Genomic DNA, 22019 nt, shown 5'->3' with positions numbered 1-22019 from the left:
TAAGTTTTACTTTTGTTGCCACCAGCCACTTTTAGGTCTTTGTTGTTATTTTTATACACTTTTTAAGTCCTCTTAATAGCTTTGGTCTTAATTATCTTGTCATCCAGTTTATGTTCAGAGTATTTTTCTTGCGGGGGGCGGGGGGAAAGCTATCTGCCTTCTTCCTTCTATTCAGAGAATCACGTCTCCAAACAACACTAGCTGGAACTCAGTCTTTACCTCAGACTCCCCTGTGCTTTGCTCCGTAAATGTGCAGCCAGCAAAGCCTTTTGCTTTCTCTTCCAAATGCATGCTGTTCTCTTCCCGTTTTGCCATTACTTGAGTCATCTTCTCTTCCATCGACAGTCTTCCTTTGCTTTCTCAGATTCACAGTGAACCTTTTAGTTGTTAGCACCCTCTCCCCCTGCCGTGGGAGGTCTCACCCAGTTCTCCTTCCTCCTTTTGTTTTCATTTGCTTTACTGCTCTTTAGTCCTATGTTCAGTTTTCTCACTTGGCTAAAATTGATGCTGGCAACTCAGTAGCTCCTTGACTTTTGTTCTCTTGTCTCTCATTTGTCAGTAGTTGTCAAGTCTTGATGGATCTGTTCCTTCTCCATTTCCTTGGACTGTCTGTGAATAGACTACTGTAAAATGCCATTTCAGAGTAAATCTACTTAGTCTCTGGTTTTGTATATAATTTGTGTTTAGGAAACACGTGTTGGTGATAGCAGAATACCGAAAGCAAAGTATTTTTGTGTTGACTCCTTAGAATAGTATTTGAGCCATAAGCTAGGTCTTCTCTGTCTACAAAAGGCTACTTCCCAACATCTCTATTGACACATTGTTATGATTTCTTCTTTTTCTGAGAAGTTTTATTTCCAAATTAGGGATATTATTTGCTAAGATTATTAGAGAAAAGCATAGGATATGATTTCTGGTTGGGGGAATTGCTGGAAACAATCTTAACAGTATTAAAAAAAGATTTATTTTTAATTTCATGAAATTATGTGTATGCCTGTGTGAGTTTATGTGCACTGTGCATGTGGAAGGTGCTCTTAAAGGCCAGAGGGTGTTGGACCCCCTGAAGCTGGAGTTGTGGGAAGTTGTGAGCTGCCTGATGTGGGTGCTGGAAAACTGAGCCTGGTTCCACTGTAGAAGCAGTAAGTGCTCTTAATCACTAAGCTGTCTCTCCATCCCCAGCAGGCTGTTTTTGTAGTGGAATGGAAAAGATACTATAAGTCAGCAAGTAACAACTTTGCTCTTAGTGTCCTGATGTCAGGTAAGGATTAATTAACTGCTCGAAGGTTGTGAGACTGACAGGAGACAGACATGTGAGTGTAAGTGTGGAGTATTTTAAGCTAATTCTTGAGGAGGACTTTGAAGAGACGCTGTTTAGCTGTCAGTTAATAACCAGGAGAAACTACTTATGTGATTGTTGCATGTTCCTGGAAGGTACTGACATAATGTCGTGACACATGAGAGGTGGTTAGCACCGTTATTGTAGCTCCACATCACCCTTCAGGTGAAATTAAAGCATTGATGGGCCTGAATTAAAGTCCTCTTAGAACCTGGAGGTAGGTAAAGAAAAGCTGTTTAGTTTCTGGAGACTTCTCTTTGATTGCCAACAGGCTTACATGTAATTTGTCTGATTTGTAACATTGCATATTAAGGTGCTTTAAAATGTAAGAGTTATTTGGCATGGTGGCACACATTGAATCCCAGCACTTTGGAGGCTGAGGTGGGAGTATTCAAGGTCTGAACTACATTGGGAGAACCTGTCTCCAAAACAAAAGGAGCGAAAACTTTGAGTTCCTTGTATTTGGAATGGCTTAGCACTTACTTCAAAATAATGGAATGTATAGTCTGTGAACATTTGCAAAGGATTTTTTTTTTAAAATAATTGGCTTTTGCTGTTGCTTTCTGACCAGTACTCATTTTCTGATGGATTTAGGTGTTCATGAGGCTGGCAGTAGATTTTCTCCTGGATATTACCTTGGAAAAATCTGTGAGTACTTTGTAATATATCAGTTTGAATTCCGAGGTGAGATGGAGGTGTTATTTGGATTATATCAGTCTGTCTAAGACCTTCTCATTGAAGCAAATGAAAGAGGAAGGAAAAAGGCTGCAGAGACAGTTTTCAAGGTGGACCAGAGTTGAGTGTCACTTTCAGCCTAGGGAGTAATTCAGTGTGTACTTTGGTGAATAACCCTGAAAGGGCACAGTGTGGTCATAGTTCCTAAAGGTTTGGGAGAGAGTAAATGAAAAGGAATACCAGAACCAAATTTTGAAAGGTTTTAGGGAGGTGGGGGTGTTGTCTGTCTGTCTGTCTGCCTCTCTGTGTGTGTACTTGTGCTTATTGTACTGGAGATTGAACTCAGGGTGTCACACATCCTAGGCAAGTTGCCCTGTTACTCAGATATATTCCCAGCCCCATTTGTGTTTTTATTTTTGAGTCAGGGTCTAGCTAAATAGCTTCACCTGATCTTCAAGTCCCTCTATAGTTGAGGTTGGCCTTGAACCTATAGTGCTCCTGCCTTAGTCTCCCAGTTTCTTGGAGATAGGCTGTGCCACTAGGCCCAGCTTGCTTTTGTAATCTTAGCTGCCCTCACTAATAAGCTGTGTGTCTGTTGATGGATGATGTTTCCTCAAGGATCCATTTACTTAAATCTGAGTACTCAAATTATCAACATTTTGGGAATGTGAGATACAAATAAAGTAATATACATACCTGACACACAAGTGCCTAATACCAGCTGCTGTTAGCATTGCTTTGAGACATTTGGAGTACCACAGGGAGGCTTTAAGACCGACATGCTGTAATTTTAAATATTAGTTCTGGAAAACAGAAAGAATGGAGAGCTGAAGGAAAGCAAGGAATTAAGGTGGCTTGTGCTAGAATACAGGTTTAGTGATGGTAGGTTTGTGCTGGTGAGGTAACAGAACCCAGATAAAAGTGGAAGGAGAGAACCCACTCCTTTGACCTCCACACTTCCTGCACTGTGGCATGTGACTCCCCATATCATGTGTATACACAAAAAATAGTTGTGATAAGTAATTTTAAAAAAGATGGTAAGGTTCTATGTTAAGAAATGAGGTGATGTTGGAAGGATGAGATGGGTTTGAGAATTCTTATATACTGTCATACATTGTATCCCTTAAACTTGGGATATCCGAAAGAGCTGGGATAATTGATGGTAAAGTGTAGATGTAACCGTCTTATTAAATAAGAAACACAGAGCCAAATACAGAGTTAAAAGCCAAGAGGTCAGAGCAATAGCTAAGAGCTGAGATTAAAAACCTTAACCTTCACTGCCGCTGCTGTCCTACCTCTCCGCAAGAGACCTACTTCCTGTGTGTTTGTCCTTTTTATTGACTTTTTGTTCTGCCTTCTCATTGGTTGTAAACCCAACCACATGACCTCCTTGTCACTGCTCATTTATGCAGACCTCCAGGTCTTCTATGGTTGGTATTGAGATTAAAGGCGTGTATCTCCATGCTGCCTGTATCCTTGAACACACAGAGATCTGCCTGTCATTTGATCAGGATTAAGGGTGTGTGCTACCACTGCCAGACTTTTGCTATGGCTTGCTATTAGCTCTGACCCCCAGGCAACTTTATTTATTAACATATGAATAAAATCACTTTTCAGTACAAATAAAATATCACCATAGTAAAGATGTAGGCAGAGTACTCAGTGTAGCATTGCACACTGTATTGTTTTTTGCATATGATTTTTTTTTACTTTAAAATATAATTATACCGTTTCTCCTTCCCTCTATCCCTACCATGTCTGACTCCCTGTCCCAGTTCAAGGACTTGTCTTTATTTATTGTTGTTATATACACATTTTAAGTTAACAAATCAATATATAAATACAACCTGCTGAGACTGTTCAGTATTACCTTCCCATATATGTTTCTAGGCTGACCATTTGGTATCATATAACCAATCAGTATTACTCCTGGGGAAGACTAATTCTTACCCTCTCAGCAGTTATTAATTGCCTGTGGCTCTTCATCTAAGGCTGGGGCCCTGTGAAATTTTCCACATCTATGTTGGGTTGGGATGTCACCTGTTGGAGTTGTCTCCTTCAGGTAGCCATATTGTTGAGCTTGTGTGAGTGTAGCTTAGCTTTCCTGTCATAGCTAGAAAGCACAGTCTTACAACAGATATCCTGGTCCTCTGTTTCTTAGAATCTCTCCATCTCCTCTTCCTAGATGTACCTGGAGCCTTCATTGCAGGAGTTGTGTTGAAGCTGTGGCAGTTGGGACTGTTTGCCCCATGGCCAGTGTTGTTTTTATTTTGACTAGTTGTGGCTTTCTGTAATGGAAAGTTTCCTTCTGCAACAAAAAGAAATTCCTTTGATGAGGATGAGCTCTACACTTACCTGTGGGTATAAAGTAATTATTTAGAGTGCAGTTAGGAATTATATGGTTTAAGAAAGTGGTGGTTAGGTCCTCTTCTAAGAATCATGGCCTCATTGATCAGTGTAGTTGACTGTATTCTATTCCCAATTGGAAGAGCTGAAGTGGGTAGTTAGATGTACTCATTATTGCCAAAGGCCTGTGAGTGAACTTGGCTAACTGCCATTGCCCAGATGAGTCTGGAGTGTGTCATAGTTGGGTAGGACTGTTGGTTGCTTCCCTCCTTTGGAAGTCTTCGTGGTGCATTCTTGTACAATGAAAGCTAGTCCTTAGGGAGGAGGCTGTCAGGTCAGATCCAGTTTGGGTTCTCTGGGTCCTGTGTCTGAAGAGCATGGTGCCTTCACCAGTAGCGATGTTACTTTCCACCTCTTGGGGGAGCAACCAAGGACAACAGCAGTGAGGCTTTTTATTTTAACATAGTTCAAGCCTTCCCATTTTGTAGAGCTTACTGCACTGTGATGGCCACATTTAGCTAGTAACTGCTGTATTCACAGGGCAGATATATGGATTGGATAGAACAGGTATAGAACATTTACGTTGTCTTCGAGTGTTGCTGGAATAAATACTGTGTGGGATGAAATTATTCATGAGATTGGAGGCGTATATACCGTTTGAGGTTAGAGAAGCTAAATCCTGAAGGTTGATTGAAGCCTAGGTGGTGGAACAAGGAAGCTGGGCATTCAGTTCTTTGTATTGGCCATTAGGTGGCAGTCTCATCTCAAGTTAGTTGGTGTTTGGAGAAGTTTGTGGGCTATTGGGTCTTTATTTTTCAAGGATACTTAGAAGGAAACAGTTTCTTAGAAATTTATGTAAAAGGTTGCATATCACATGCATTTAGGTTTTACAGTGCTCAGTATGTTTAAAGGAGCCACATTTTGAAAAAGGTTTTTGGTGGAATAGAAATTAGTTGTGCTCTGAATAGTATGGCTAATCAACTCTGTGGATTGATGTCTGCTTTTTGCCACTTCCCCACATCCCAAGAAGTACTCTCTCTGGTTGTGGTGCCTGTGAGGAAGACTCCCGAACTTCATAGTGCAGGGCAGTGCTCCTTCACACTGTTTTTGTGACTCCATAGAAGTGCATTTTCTGTGGTGTATACACAGACCTTGATGTGTAACCGAACTCACTAAAACATTTGCCTTACTGTGTATGATTCCCTTTTGATATACTCCAGTCTATTCTTGTTGTTGCAAGGCCCTGAAAAGACTGCTTCAGATATATAAAAATAACTTTAAGAAACAATTGAGCATTTGTAAAGCTGCTGAAACTGTAACTGTCTTAGTGTCTGTGCTGATTTTTCCTTCCTTATGTAAACCACAAAATGAAAAAGGTTTATTTAAAATAAATTCTGTTGATGCAGTTGCCAATTTGTTATAGGGTTGCTATGACAAAATATTTTAGACTAAGTAATATAAAATAGTGGAAATTTATTGTTCATAGTTCTAGGGCTTGAGAACGCCAAGATCAGTTTACCTATAGATCCACTGTTCAGTGAGAGCTTTCTTTCTCAGGGACTACACTGTGTCCTCACATGATAATGGGGGGAAATCAGCTGATTTGGGTACTGGAAAGAGCAGCAAGTGCTCTTAGCTCTGAGCCAACTCTCTAGCCCTCTTCTTCTTTGTTTAAGGGCCACAGACTACGACCTGCATAATTTGTCCGGTCTAATCACTTACAGTACCCAAGGAGAAGTCCATATGTAACTGGTGTCCTACCTCCATCTCATGAGGATCACAGGTGCCAGCAGACCTTGCTCCAGACGTCTTTCTAATGGTCAAGCTAACTTGCTTTTCTCCCTCAGTCTGTGTTTTAGAATTTTCTCTTACATCAGCGAGTTGTACTTCCATGTGTAAATTGTGCTCTTACAGCATGCTTCTAATTAGAAAATGGTTTTTCATTTTCTATTATTGATTTCTTAATAATCTCTTATCTTGAGATGGCTGTACAAGTATTTTAGGCTTACTATACCAGGGATAAATTCTTTTTCTGTTTGTAATAGTTGACATTTGCTTTTTATGTTCCATAGTACTGTATTTAGATATGTTTGCATGAAGAAAAGTTATTTTATGGTACAGTTTTGGGGGTGAAGCAATGGGTTTTTGTGAGTTCAAGGCCAGCAAGTACTACATAGTGAAACCCTGTTTAGAAAAACAAATATGGTTTCTGTCTATGTTGTAGTTCATTATCCACAAGTACTTCTGTTTCCTTACTGTGATGTTCTCTAATACACCTGCAATTTATGTATCATTTGATTTTAAAATTACTTAATCTGTGTGTGGGTTTATAAATGTGAATGCAGTGCCTATGGAGGCTGGAAATGGGCAGCAGATTTGGAGTTGGAATTAGAGGCAGTTTTGAGTCACCTGACATAGATGCTGGGAACCAAACTGAAGACTGCTGGAAGAACAGTGTATTCTCTTAACTGCTGAACCACCTCTCCAGCCCTTTCATTTAATAGAAATTACTTAGCCTCTCCGTGTTTAGTGTCTTCATTTTAAAAGTAAAGATATTAACTTCATAAAATAGTTGTAAAGATTTTATATACATTAATGCATAGGAAATTCTTAGAAGACTGGTTAACATGTAGAACTACAAACTGCTGTTGCAGTTGCTGCCCTAGCTCATGTAGAGAGCCACTGGCTTAGGTTCTGTTGCCCTGTATTCACTTGGACAAGTTACTTAGCTCCTCTACTGTATAATCTATCAAAGTTACCTTTAAGGTCTGGGGGCATGTGAGGAGGTAGCCACAACCCCACGCTGTGCCTTTTGGCTTGGGTGGGCAGAAATCAACCAGTTGTTGGGTATCATTATAGTGAGTGAGTACAGGGTGGAGAATTGGAAGAGAGAAGGAGGCAGAATGGTTTATGTGCTAGGGAGAGTGGCAGATCTTAGGGGGTGAGGGTGGTGAGGAATGGGCTGACATGGATGGCCTGCTTGCTACCCAGGTCCATGGTGATTGCTGGACATGGGCTGCTGCCGAAGGCCGTGTCATGGGCTGTGGCCCTGTCACAGCAGTGGTGGTCTGTAGCTAAAGTTTTCCTGCCTGGCCCACAGTCAAGACAAATCTCTCTCACCTGCCAGTCCCACAGCTGCTCAGACCCGACCAAGTAAACACAGAGACTTATATTGGTTACAAACTGTATGGCCATGGCAGGCTTCTTGCTAACTGTTCTTACAGCTTAAATTAATCCATTTCCATTAATCTAAACCTTGCCACGTGGTTCGTGGCTTACTGGCATCTTCACATGCTGTTTGTCATCGTGGCGGCTGGCAGTGTCTCTCTTGACTCAGCCTTCAACTTCCCAGCTTTATTCTCCTCCTTGTCCCGCCTATACTTCCTGCCTAGCCACTGGCCAATTAGTGATTTATTTATTGACCAATCAGCAACACACTTGACATACAGACCATCCCACAGCAGCGGTCTGTGTTGATGTCTGTGGCACCTAATACCTCTGAGGGCTCTGTGGTCGCCTGGAGTCTGGGCTGCCACCTGCGACCATGTTGATGTCCTAAGAATATGTCCCTACTGGGGTCATGCTAATCTAGGTGACCTGCAATGCCAGCTAGGGTCACAATGACATCCGGGCCCAGGCTGCTGCCAAGGATCATGTCTGGGTTCATGGTCCCTCTATAGCCAGAGACTGTTGATATTCATGGCCCATGTTGCCGTCAAAGGCCACATGAATGCCCAGGATCCATGCTGGTTTCTGAGATCTGTGCTGCTGACAGGCCTATACAGACATAAGTGACAAGTGCTGCCACCAGGGGCCATGACATCATATGGGTTTGAGCAGTGGTCAAGGCCATGTCTGGGTCTGTAGCCCTGTTGTAGCCAGGGTCTGCATTGATGTCTGAGGCTCCTGTTGCCATTGGGGGCTGTGCAGATGCCCAGGATCTGTGTTGCCACCTGGGGCCATGTTGGTGTTCAAGGTCCATGCTGTCACTAGGTCTAGGTCTCAGTGACCTGCACTGCCAACCGGGGCTATGGTGACATCTGGGCCCAGGGTGCTGAGAAGGACCATGCCTGGGCCCATGGTCCAACCACAGCCAAGGTCTGTGTTATTAGCCATGGCCTGTGTTCCCATCAAGGGCCATGAGGATGTCAGGGGTCTGGGCCACCATGTAGGGCTATGTTAGTGTCTGAAGGCTGTGCCTCTGCTGAGGCCATACAGATCTGAGTGGCCTGCACTGCTACCTGGGGCCATTGTGGTGTTCGGGCCTGTGCTGCTGCCAAGGGCCATGTCTGGTTCCATGGCTCTGTTGAAGTCCTGGTCTGTGGCTCCTGTTACCACCCAAGGCAGTGAGGATAGGGTTGCACAGAGTTGGTCCCACCCCTCACCGGCTGCAGCACTGGGGAGAGCAGGCCCTGCATCTTGTCCAGGCAAAGCAGCAGAGCTGGTCTTGGTGGTGTGGATGTGAGCTAGAGAACTTGCTGCCTGCTGCATTGGGTGATCTAGCTGGGGTAGTATTGGAGAGTTCACCTGGGTGGTGATGGGTGGTGATGACAATGGAAAACTGATGGGTTGGTCAGCCCAGCTGTCACTCAGGCCCAGAAACAGGGCTATGAGTTAGCCCATCTGACATCCACCGCATCTGTGAACTGCAGGAGCATGTGAAGGGGCTGGACCTGCAGATCCCAAACTGCAGATTCTCTACAGCATAACAGGCTATCCAAGAGGAGTCCCAGTGAGGGCTCATTATTGATAGTATAGCAGAAGCCAGTGACCTTGAAGCAGACCAATGACTCATAACAATGAACACTTATAAGTGAAGATGTATGGGCTTACAGGTACACTGTGTGACTTACTGGGCCACACTACAGCTTCCACGCTGAGAATTTTTGTTTTTTTAATTGTTCTTTTAAAATTTGTTTTGTTTTGAGGTTGCAAGGACAGAGGGCAGATGAGAGGGGACAAGGAGATAAATGGGATCAGGAGGCATAATGTGAAATCTACAAAGAATCAATAAAAAGTTTTAAAAAGTTATCTTTAATGACCTTACTGTCATGTTCTCTTGTTTGAAATCAGGGACAATTAGGCCCTTCCACTTGTTTGGTTGCATAGGACTAGAATTTCTTGTTCAGGTGGTCACAGGGTCATTGCACAGCACATTTTCTACACATATTTCTGTCTATTGGGATGTTGATCTGAGTGAGACTGGGCCTGATTCATTTGTATACATCAGTGTTTGTTATTATGCCATAGTCGGTGCTAGAAGCTGAGAATTTAAAAATGGTTTTTTATTAAGGTTATTTTCTCATTGCAGTTATAACTTTGAAATTTTTTGTATTGCTCAGGTCTCCATATCCTTGCTGGTTGAATTTGCTCATAGAATTTAGTAAGACCTCATCCTTGCTTCCCCCAGCCCTATTGTGCTGCAGGCATTATTCAATATCCTCCAAGTTCAGATGTCCAGGCTACAGTATGCCAGTGGGGCCTGTTACTAGTGTTGCTATTATAGGCCAAGATGCTCCTGGAGTTGGAGTCAGGAGCACCAAGCCATCAGGTTGACATGTTGACTTGTGTGTAAGTTAGGATCGCTCCTTGTTTTTCCTGTCTAGTGTTTTATGTCTCATAATAGAACTCCATATCTGGTACCAAATGTTCCAAAAAAGTACTATACTTTTTATTTTTAACAACTTCTTTGAGTTCTTGTATCTAAAAATGATAAAAAATTCAAAATCAAAACAAAAGGTGATTGCCTCTATATTCATTCCTTTAGGTTAATGCCTAAATCTTTCTTGCTTTAAAAGAATAGGTGATTCTCGACTCCATTTCCTTGTCTTTCATTCTTGAAGCCATCTCACTCTGTCTCCTTAAACTTCTTTGGCAAAAGGAGCTCATACTAAGAAACTATCAGGTCCAATCATTCTTTCACATTTTTACTTTTTCTGTGGAATTTGACATGGCTTCTTCCTGTAATTTTTTCTTTTCTTTTCTCTTTCTTTCTTCCTTCCTTCCTTCCTTCCTTCCTCTTTTTTTCTTTTTTTTTTGAGCCTCTCCTTTGCTGTTAGGTTATTCATTATCAATCTTCTGTTGCCTACTGTGCCCCACCTTTCATCCATGATCCAGGAAGTTACCTTAAGATTCCAAATTCTCTTTTGTATGTTTTTCAGGGTGAGCTCCCTTGTTTCTCATGAGCACTTGATCTCTCTCTGTCCCGACAATTCTCAAATCATTACCCCTTTCTGTCTTTGCTCGTGCTTTTTGGTTTTCTTTGCTTGACCAGGAAACATTATCACCTGCATACTCTGTAGGCAGAGTCAGCTTGTCAGTATCAGCTTACCAAACTAAGTTCAGGGCCTTGTTCTCTCAATTTATCCTTGATAAGGCATTCCTTGTTGTTCAATTGGACAAATCTGGAATCTTTTCAGTTGATGAATTATTCATCTATTTATTTCCCCAAATTTGTCTAATGTGACAAAATCCCTCAGATTTAATATTGATAATCTTTTGTATTTATGCTTTTTTGCCATAATCCTTGCAGTCTTTTTCTTAACCTATCTCCTTTTAAATTGATTTTCTTCTTTGACAGTTTGATACGCATATATAATGTATTCTCATTACTCTCTCCCCTCTTCCTTCTCTCATCCCCTTTGATCCCTGTTTAGTGCTCTCATCCCTACAGTTCCTTTCCTAGATTTATAACTTCTGGTTTTATTTGTGACCCTTTTAGTTTAACCAGCACCATCTGTGGGAGCTTTGGATTAGAACTGTCCTTTGGGCCTGGTGGGATCATCAGTAGTTAACTTTTTCTTTTAGTCCATCCTCCATATGGAAGTCAGAGTGATTTTTCAAAATTTAGGTCACTTTCCTTTTTGTGTGGTATATATGTCTGCATGTATTTATGAGTATGCAAGTATGTGTGCATGTGCATGTTAGGCCAGAAGCTGATGCTAGGTGTCTTCCTCCATCACTCTCCACTTTATTTTTGGAGTCAGTGACAGTCCTAAACCTGGAGCTCACTGATTGGTTAGACTGGCTGGCCAGTGAGCTCTAAGGGTCTTTCATTTCTGTTTCCTACCCCCTTAAGTACTGGAGTTGTGGTGTATGTGACCACATCCAACTTTTTATGTGGGTGCTGGGGTTCCAAAGGTTCTCATGCATGTACAGTAAGCACTTTACCCACTGAGCACCTTCCTTGCCCCTCAAATTATTTTTCTTTTCTGGTTTTAGGTGTTTTGGTTTCTTCACTGCTTTATAGTAAGTCTAGATTTCTATTTTTTTAAATGAATGTTTTTTGCTCCCATATATTTCATACATTTAAACAGTGCATCCTGATCATATGTACACCATCTTCCCCTTCCTACTGTTCCCAGGCACTCCAACATGTCCTCTTATCCCCTTCATGTATTCTCTTCTTTTGGTAATAACCCACTGAGCTCACTGTCTCTTGGAATGTTAACTGATCTTGTTGAACTGCCCTTGTGCAGGTATCCTAACTGTAGTGATTTCATGAGTTCAGTAGTTGTGTCATGCCCCAGCATTTCACAGCACTCATCCTCCTCCAGCTCTTACATTCTTCCTTTCTTTTGAGATGTTCTTTGAGCCTTGAGGTTGGGTACTGAGATTGATATAGGTTTCCCATTTAGGATTGAGTACTCAATGGAACTTAATTCTCAACACTTTGACCAGTTAAGAGTCTCTACATTAACTGCTTCGCTGGCCAAGGTTGAAGGCAGCACTGACCTGTGGGTATAGACATAAATATTTAGAAGGCATTTTGACAACACGTGATTTAGCAAAACTTTAGTAGTAGGTTCCTCCCTAGGTCCTGAAGCCTCCTGACCCATGGGCTTTTGACCCAGGTTTTTGTAGCACCAGGCCTAAAGTCCTTCCTGTGGAACAGGTTTCAAATAGAATCCAAAGGTAGTTGGTTATTCCCATGACCTCAATGCTACTATTGCACCAGTGAGCAAGACATATAAGGTCCTTTGTAGACTACATTTTCTCTGTGCCCTCCTTTTCTTCTGATTTAGTTCTTTGAATATTGTATTGTTTTCCTTGATTAGCTAATATGTGTTTTCTGAATGTGTCATGCTGGGTTTTGTTTATGCTTCTGACTTAAAATGTATTGTTTTCCATATTTAGTGTCTTTGTTATTATTTGTTGCTTCTTTTTGAGCTCAAGCATTGCCTCCTGTGTGAAGCCATATATGACGTCTCCCTCTCCTAAACATTTTTTTTGTCCCTGTGTGCTATCCTATATATTGTAGAGATTATAGTTTTGTATTACCATTTCTTGTTTACATGGCTTTTTCTTTGGGGACATCTTATTTTTTCTGCAACTTCTAGCACAGAGCCTGATGTATAATGGGCTTTAAATAAATGTTTAATGAATGAGTAAGTGTATTTATGTCATTTCTGTAATGAGAGATTTCCTTTCTTTTCCCAGATCATAAGTTCCTTATATTACACCTTGTTTACCTTTCAGAATCTTGTCTTAAAGTTCTGTTTAATAAAAAAGGCATTATGTTAATCTGAGATTGAAGTATGCAGTGAATTAAGTGGGACATTCCTTCAAAGGAGAAGATAAATTATGTTAGTCCAGCACACAGTGAGATTACCTTGTCATGCCTTGTGTCTCAATCACTTTATGGATGTGAATACTTTACCTCAGTTCAGTTGCTTTGGTATTTTGCAAATAAAGACGTTTTTGCATTGGCAGTGTGTTGGTCTTCACTAATTTGAAGTTTTTTATTTTATTTTTTTAAAACAAAGATTCTATAATATGGGTTTCCTAGTTGCTCTTAAGAATTGTATACTTGTCTGAATGCTCCATAATTATACCACACATGTCTTAGCATTTAAAAAACACAGTCATACTAAACTAACACTGTTGTCACATCTCATTTCTTTCATAATTTAGTATTTCTAAATGTGTTTTGTGCCCAGAAGTTTGTTTCTTAGAAAAATGAAAAAAAAAAAAAAATGAGGCACCATGGCTTTGAGTAAATTTTTAAGCAAGAAGGCATCAATCATGGAAGAGATGGATTTTTTTTTTTTCTGTAAGTGTTAGTAACCCAGTGTGGTTTCTGTAGTAGAGGTGAGAAAAATCAATGGTATAAATTGGTACCTCTTACACTTAGGGCAACAGAAGCTTGTAAGCCATTTTGTAGGACCTCAGAAATTAATTGAAATACCCTGCCAATTATGTGTTGGGCTTCTATGTTTATATCTATATATGTGTTGATTTTGTAGATTGAGGTACAGATGAGTAAAATTTTCAGTGAGACACTGTTGCTTTCACTATACATATATTTATTTATTTATTTATTTATTCATTCATTCATTCATTCATTCATTCATTTATTTTTTGGTTTTTCAAGACAGGGTTTCTCTGTGTAGCTTTGCGCCTTTCCTGGAACTCACTTGGTAGCCCAGGCTGGCCTCGAACTCACAGAGATCCGCCTGGCTCTGCCTCCTGAGTGCTGGGATTAAAGGTGTGCGCCACCACTGCCCGGCTCATATTTATAAAGCACCAGTATGTATCACACTATGTCCTAGGACTTAAGTGAGAAAATAAATGGATGAAAGTCATAGATTGGAAGTGAAGAACTTGGCCTCCAGTGGAGGGAATATGAACTTGGAGTGGTCCGAGGAACATTTCTTGGTGAGCTGACATGAAATAAGAAGACCGTGCTGTGAGGAATGTGAGAAAGGTGAAGAATTGTACATTCTGAGCATGAGAGACTGTACATACAAACACATGAGGGGGAATCCTAGTACTCCCCAACAAATCATATGTACGTGGTTAATGAAATAATCTTGGGCTAATGACCACTTGCACTGTCTGTAGAAGTCTTGAATCCTCTTAACTTTTTATTCCTCCACTGGATTTAGTTTTCAGTATATATCCCTATACCTCCTTTTTATAACATGACTTATATTTGTGTGTGTGTGCTATAATGTCTACTCTTTGCTAGACCATTCTATGAGTATGAGACTCATGTGTGTACCATGTATAGTAATGATAATAGTAATAGCAAAATAAATGTATGGTAATATGAGTATCATTGCACTGGTGTTTTGGAAAGCAGGTAGTAATTCTGCCAGGAAAGAGAATGTTGTTTAATGTACATTTTTAGGTATGTATTTTAATTTCAGCCTATGTTTTATTCCCTGTAGGTGGTAGAATTCAGATGTGTAGAACTCACAGAGGACATTCTTGCTTCTTTCTTGCTTCCTTTGCTTCCAGGGATTTGGGGAGATTATTTAACTATAAAACAAGACATCTTACTCCAGATTTCCATAGCATTAGGTTAAAAATCATGTGTTGTAAAAACTGCTCTTGAAAATTCAGAAAGTGACCTCAGTTTGACCTGGTCACCATTTCTTGCAGCTTTGGTTGAGCACCAGTTCAAGTAGTTATATACTTACGTAAAATATATTTATGTTTAGATGCTACCTCGTACTTGGTAGTGCGTGTCTTCCGTGATAGGCATGTAGAGGCTGTTGAAGGGAAGATGATTGTTCCCTCGTGTTCACTTGGAGTAAATGATGGAGAGAATCATCTATACCTCTGTTTCTTTAGCTTCAGGAAGTAAGTCTACTTTGTCTAAATTAAAATTTATATCTAATTGAGAAGCTGAGATGGATTATGAGTTCATGGCCACCTAGGCTGCAAAGTAATCTTTCCTTCCCCCACTTTTTAGTGTGATCCGACTCAGTCTTTGTTTAATTTTCCCGAATAGTCTAAAAACATCTGTTACTGGGAATTTGCTTAAATTAGGGATCCCTTTGGGTTCTGCACCTTCCATTTGGTTAATATGTTTCTTCTGAGTTTGTAACAATCCCTCTTCATCTGTTGAGGGAAAACTTGAGTCTTTCTCCTATAGAAGATTTTTACAGTCTAGGTTTAACTGGTTATGTCCTGTGTTGCTTAGAGTTTTTCTGTTCCTATCCTTTCTTGTAAACTGGCAGGTGTGACAGGTCTAGAGACCTGAGTATCTTCAGATGGTTCCATAGGCAAGGGTATTTCATAGGTGATTCTGTGTGTTTCTTTTCATTCGTAACAGGATGTCAGGATTGATTTCACTTTATGAGTTCTTTTACTGTGTTGGAGCCTGTCAGAACTACTAAAATTTATTTTTCTGTGAAAATAAAATTTCTATGCATGTCTGTCTGGATTTGGTAGGGTTCTCTAGGGAAATGGAGTGAATTGAATCTATGTAAATTAGAAAAATGTTTATTAGGTTGGATTCCATGATAGGGATTGCTGGAAAGGCTTAGAAACATGTAACTGCTCAGTCCACAAAGCTGGATTGTTTAACAGTGTCAGTCCAGTGCAGAAGGCTTAGAAGCTCTTGGAGTCTCCTTATTAGGTAGTTTGGAAGGCTGAAGAAGCTGGAGTTTGATGTCAGCTAATAAGTGGACACACTTGCTCAGGGAGAAACGAAGGCAGGCAAGCAACACTGTCTTTTCCTTGGACTGGAATGTGCATTATCCTGGAACTCGGTCTGTAGACCAGGCTGGCCTTAGAGACAAGTAATGGGATTAAAGGCATGCACTACAACTGCCCAGCTTACAGAATGTTTCTTATTTAGGTATTTATTATCTATACTATATAGAACAAACTTAGTGGGGTAACATATACTAAATCAAATCTACAGAGTGTGTGTGCCACTAGTGAATTCACATCCCAGTAACTATCTATCCATCCGAAGTCACTCGTATTACTATTCTCTTCTACACTTGACTTTTTGTGGCCCTGCCCTTACTGCTCATTTAATTAAATTTGGGGAACTTTGTTCTAGCAAGCCTGGTATAGACCACAATATTAAACTGTTTCATGTTGAGATTTGACAAACACTAGTGTATGCAAAGTCTGCATTTATTTGTCATGTCTGCATACCTCCTTATTCAGGTAGCTACAAAGGTATTAATAGGCTTCATTATTACTCCATCAGTGGTATTAGATTATTTTCCTTGGCTTTAACTTATAAATGAAATTTGCATGCTACATAGTTTGCACACTTGAACTCTGGTAACACCTGGGAGGAAATATGTTTATTGTTTGGGCAGGAGAGCTTCTGATTCCACTTTCTATGCTAGTATTCTCGCTGCCCTCTCAACTCAAAATTCAGCAAGTAATACACTTTGATTTTACACTGACTAAAATGATGTTCCTAAGTCACAATTCCCCGAGCCTGACTTTTGCAAGTTTGGTTCCATTTCACTAAAAATTAAGTTGTAGTAGAACAGAAAAGGTCAAGCTGATAAAATAATAATGGGGCTTTATATTGAACTTTGAGTATTCTTTTTAAAACTGTGAAGAACCTTGAATGAAATGTACAGTTTTAAATCTTTAGAGGTTTCTTTTCTACTTAAACGCTGTAATCAAGCATTTGAATCAGCTTATGTTACATATGACAGACAGGAAAAACTGAGCAAAGAGGATGTGAAGGGAAGTAACTGAATAATACAAATTAAAAAACAAACCAACAAGTCATTTAAAATTATGGTGTAGAGTCTGAATGTGAAAGCAAGTTTTAGATGTGACTGCCTATGCCTGCTTAGTCGTTAGCATTGTTCAGTTAATTGCCCCTAGACTAAGTAGCAAATTTTCGCTTATTACATCCCGAAAATTGAAGCAATTTGTAGCCTTCTGAAAAGCTCCTAGCAGTACTAAATAAAGAAGGTGAGTGGGTGGCTTCTTAGAGGATAATGTAATGGATATGAATAGAGTTTGCAAAGGGGCAGGGTTAACTGTTCTCCTGCAGAACTTACCACCCCGGCTCTGCAGTCCTCATGCTTCTCCAGTGATATTAGCCTCCTACTTCCTCCCTTCATGCTTGTCCCTCACTAATGGTGTGCCTCCCAGTATATTTCATTCCTTTGTCATTGAAGGCAATCTGTCCTGACCCTGAAATCAGAAGTTAATCCAGTCCATCTTTGGTGGTTTATGATATTATTTTAGTTTTTAGACTTGAGGTAGCTATGGGAGATGGGTAAAAAGTGTCACCCTGTAATTATGGAGATTAAGTAATTAATGATAAAGTTATAAACATGGTGCTATGTATGTAATGCTCAACAATATTTGTTCCTACTTCTCAGTTCTTATCCAGCTGCAGATTCCTTTTCTTTTTTTTTTTTTTCTTTTTTTGATTTTTCGAGACAGGGTTTCTCTGTGTAGCTTTGCACCTTTCCTGGGACTCACTTGGTAGCCCAGGCTGCTCTCAAACTCACAGAGATCCGCCTGGCTCCCCCCCCCCCCCCCCCAGTACTGGGGTTAAAGGCGTGTGCCACCACCGCCCAGTGCAGATTCCTTTTCAACCAAGAAACTTTGATTTATTAGTCTTTCAAAAAGAGCTTATATAGTTTTGAAAATTCTTTCAGATGTGTCATGCCAATTTGATAATTATGCCATAACTTAAAAAAAAATTATAGAAATGAACTCAGGGAATCTTAGACATTTCCAAGCTCTGTGCTAGCCATTCTTAGTTCCCTATTGAAACTCAGAAGCAGTATTTATTAAAGTATCTCACAGATTATATCATTAGAGATGTAGCCAACATGAACTTTTTCAAATTGTTTGTGATTGCATTTTTAAAGACACACCAGGTGAAGGAAGCACATCAAAGACAGCATGGCTACTGTAATGAGGCAGAATCACAATGCTTGTTTATTTCAGAGCTGTACTCGAGGAGGAGGAGGAGGAGGAGGAGGAGGAGGAGGAGGAGGAGGAGGAGACAGAAGGTCTACTACCAGTGAAAATAGCAGGACTCACACAGATACACAGGTTTAGGAAATTTACATGAGACATCAAAATAATTTCATTCTAAGACCACAGGTCATTTGTTCTGTAATCATGTTTTCTATTTAAAAGCTATAGCATTACTGTATAGGTAAAAGTGTATTCAGATTCTAACATTTTCCCCCCTCCCAGTTGGCAGGTACTAAATCACTTTGTTGTGACAGTGTGTCTGGCTTTTGAGCACCTCTTTAGAAGCTGCTGGAAAACAACATGTATCATGCGTATTTTAGACAGGAAAGCAAGGATGGAGAAGTTAAAGGCTAGCATTGTCTCCTCAGTCTACTACTTCAGGCAGGGGATGCTGTAGTCTTCCCTTGACCCTACATGATGGGGTCTTTATTATGTAATATTTAGCAATTGGAAAATGACTATTACATGTGCTTCACTATTGTTACCAATTTTCTTACAGCTATTCTAAAAATGTTTGTGAGTATGGAAGTATGTTTTGTGATAAAGGCCACTATCAAAAATGGGAAAAAGCAGTTGTCTGGCATGGGTATTGGTACTGTTTCTTTTACTGTGTACAACAAACATCGCTGCTTGATCTTGACACCACTGCAGACTCTAATTTGAATTCATAGTCCTTTTAGTACATTAATGGCTCAAAGTAGCCACCGTCAAGCACAGGTCCATAAAACACTTTGTTTTTTTTTCAGTCTTGATGTACTATGTTTATTAAAAATTTCAGGGCTGGAGAGATGTCTCAGAGGTTGAGAGCATTGGGTGCTCTTCCAGAGGTCCTAAGTTCAGTTCCCAGCAACCACATGGTGGCTCACAACCATCTATAATAAGGTCTATGTGCCCTCTTCTGGAATGCAGAAAGAACACTGTATACATAATAAATAAAAATCTTTTTTAAAAAAGCTTAAGATTAAAAAAAAATTCAAGATTAGATTTATTTTTACATTTTGCTTATTTTGTATAGAATCCTGGATAATTTTCTGCCTATAACTAATAAATACATACTTATATATCCATTTAATTATACTGATTTAACAATGTTTAATCTTCCTTTTTTTCTCTGCACAGATTCTGTCAACTTTTAAGAACAAATGCACCTTATAGCTCATGGAAGAAAAAACACAAATCAAGACGTTTTTGGGTTCCAAGCTGCCAAAGTATGGAACAAAACCTACGAGAAGCACACTGCAACCAATGCCAAATGGGGCCGCTGTGGCTTTGTTAGGGACTTCCAAGAGTAGTAATGTCAAGAGTTACATCAAAAATAATGGCTCTGATTGCTCCCTGTCCCATTCGTTTAATTGGAGACAAGCAAATAAATACCAACTTGGTTCACAAAATACAGCAGAACTTAATAGTATTCAAAGTACACATGATAAACTAATCGATCCTGAGCACCATGCTGCTGCTCCAGGAACGCCTGATGGGAATGGGATAAAGGGAGGTTTGAAAAGTGCTTCCTTGTTCACATCCAAGTTAGCAAGACCATCCACCATGTTTTTGTCATCTACAGAGGAGTTAAATCAAAAATCTTTTTCTGGACCATCTAATTTGGGTAAATTCACCAAAGGCACATTACTAGGAAGGACTTCATATTCTTCGGTCAATGCTAAGTCACATTTGAATACGTTTTATAGGAACCGATCACCTGGTAACATGCAGAAGCCAAGAGTGAACTCCTGTGCCACCAGAAGCAGTTCTGGAGAAAGTTTAGCACAGTCTCCAGACAATACTAAATCTATTACTTGTGAAAAAATGGTAAGGTCACAAAGTTTTTCACATTCCATTCAGAATTCCTTCCTTCCGCCTTCATCTATAACCAGATCACATTCCTTCAACAGAGCTGTAGACCTTACAAAGCCTTATCAGAACCAACAGCTACCCGTTCGAGTGCCTCTCCGGTCAGGTATGCTAACGAGAAATTCTCGGCAGTCAGAAGTACTCAATGGGAATGAACACTTGGGGTTTGGTTTTAATAGGCCTTATGCTGCTGGTGGAAAGAAATTGGCTTTATCCAATGGCCCAGGTGTATCTTCCACTTTGGGCTATAGGATGGTTCATCCCTCTCTACTGAAATCTAGCCGACCTCCATTTTCTGGGACTATGACAGTTGATAGTAATAAAAATTCTCCTGCTGGCATGTGTGTAGAGGAAGAAGCTATAGTTTCGGCGAAGGATGGCTCTACTGGTAAGGACCAAGAACTAGTTGAAAATGAAAGTTATCGAACAGACAATGATCAGACCATGAAGCATGATTCTAAAATTAGGTACCTGAGTGATGATGTGGATGATATTTCCTTGTCATCTTTGTCATCTTCTGATAAGAATGATTTAAGTGAAGATTTCAGCGATGATTTTATAGACTTAGAGGACTCCAACCGAACTAGAATAACCCCAGAGGAAATTACTCTCAAAGAAGAAAAGCATGACAATGGACCATCAAAGGATATATTTGATTCTCCTAAGGAAAATGAACAGATCTTCAGTAAAGCTGATGAGTGGATAGATATAAGTGTCTCTGGTAAGTATGAATATCCTTAATTTATGTGCTTTCTCCTAGCGATTATAGCAGAGCTAACATCTAGGATTGTCCGCTGATCGATTCCAAGATGCTATTTGACTGAGAAGACTCATTCTAGATAAAAGTGGAGCAGGATATCAGCCTTGTAGCTTGTTTTGATCCTGTTTTCATCTTGTCTAGGATAGATTAGTCCAAGCACTCTAAACTTTGCTGTTTTGGGGCTGTCTTCTTCAGGCTGATTCCCTTGTAGTATTGGCTGTGCTTCCAGATGATTTTCCTTGCTTTGCCGTGGAGTGGCTTGCCACTAAACAATACCTTTCACTGTAGCCATCATTGCAATCTGCTAAGAGTAAAGCTATAGCAAACACCAATCAGCTAACAGGTTGTGTTCAATTGAATGCTTTCTATCCTAGGGAACGCTTTTGGTTAGCAGTCCTTACATTTCAGTGAAGCATTATTTACTGAGGAGAGAGAGAGAGTGCCTATTCAACATTTCTTCTTAGACTTGGCTGTATTGGTACTTACTGCAGGATGAAGGTTATTTGTTCGATTATCCTAAGATGAACACTGAAGGGAGTGCACAAAGGCATGCCTAGTCAAGGGACTAGGTCACATAGTGATGCACTAAACTCCTGTTGTTTGCAACTCTTCTAAACGGAAGATGTCTAAGAACACATTTTTTTTCCTGTTAAGGATGCATCTGTGAGGCTAACTAGTTTACAGAGAGGGAGAGGATTTCCTGAACAGTGGTTAAAATTCAGTATCTTAAAGGAGTATGAGGATGTAAGAAATGTTGCAGAGTGAGTTTTCTGTTTACCACAAAATATTTCAGCAGCTTATTTTTAGAACTCCTATTTTGCCTCCTTTTTTGTTAAGTTTATTTAGAATTTAGAAGCAAACTACTGTTGTGGTTTTTGAACCAAATGTTGTTATAATACATTGGATTATTAGAGCTTATATTTTAGAAATGAGAAATGACTGTTTTGTAAATTCATGTTTTTTTCTTTCTTTTAAAATCATTTGAAGACAGGAGTGAATGTACAAAGCATACCTCTGGAAATAACTTGATTTCACCAGATACGGATTACAGAGCTGGGTCTTCATTTGAACTCTCTCCATCCGATAGCTCTGATGGAACGTACATGTGGGATGAAGAGGGCCTGGAACCCATTGGAAGTGTCCATCCTGTTGGCAGCTATGAGTCCTCCGAAATGAACAGCATAGTATGTATGGGTTTGTGCACCCTTTTGGAGTTTTCTTTTGACTCTATTATACAGAGACATATGACACTGATAAATATTTTAAACCTAGAAATCAACTTTCTTATTTGAGAAGTAGCAATTCATACCTGTCTGTTAATGGCTTATAAAATGTATAACT

At 40.0% G+C, this 22019-nt stretch overlaps 1 protein-coding gene across 4 annotated transcripts in view; it reads left to right on the top strand.

Annotated features, from left to right (window-relative positions):
- Positions 1-22019, top strand: part of Ccser2 (coiled-coil serine rich protein 2) — a 132804-nt gene that overhangs the window by 16159 nt on the left and 94626 nt on the right. For all 4 annotated transcript variants that reach the window (XM_059274154.1, XM_059274155.1, XM_059274156.1 and 1 more), the window contains exons 2-3: positions 19187-20639; positions 21666-21862. In XM_059274154.1, the coding sequence (XP_059130137.1) occupies positions 19226-20639; positions 21666-21862 (1611 nt within the window). In that variant the 5' untranslated portion in view covers positions 19187-19225. The remainder of the gene's footprint in view (positions 1-19186; positions 20640-21665; positions 21863-22019) is intronic.

This window comes from Peromyscus eremicus, chromosome 9 (assembly GCF_949786415.1).
Source record: "Peromyscus eremicus chromosome 9, PerEre_H2_v1, whole genome shotgun sequence".
NCBI lineage: Eukaryota > Metazoa > Chordata > Mammalia > Rodentia > Cricetidae > Peromyscus > Peromyscus eremicus.
Note: the sequence above shows the minus strand (reverse complement) of the source record. Positions and strands in the feature narration are given on the sequence as shown.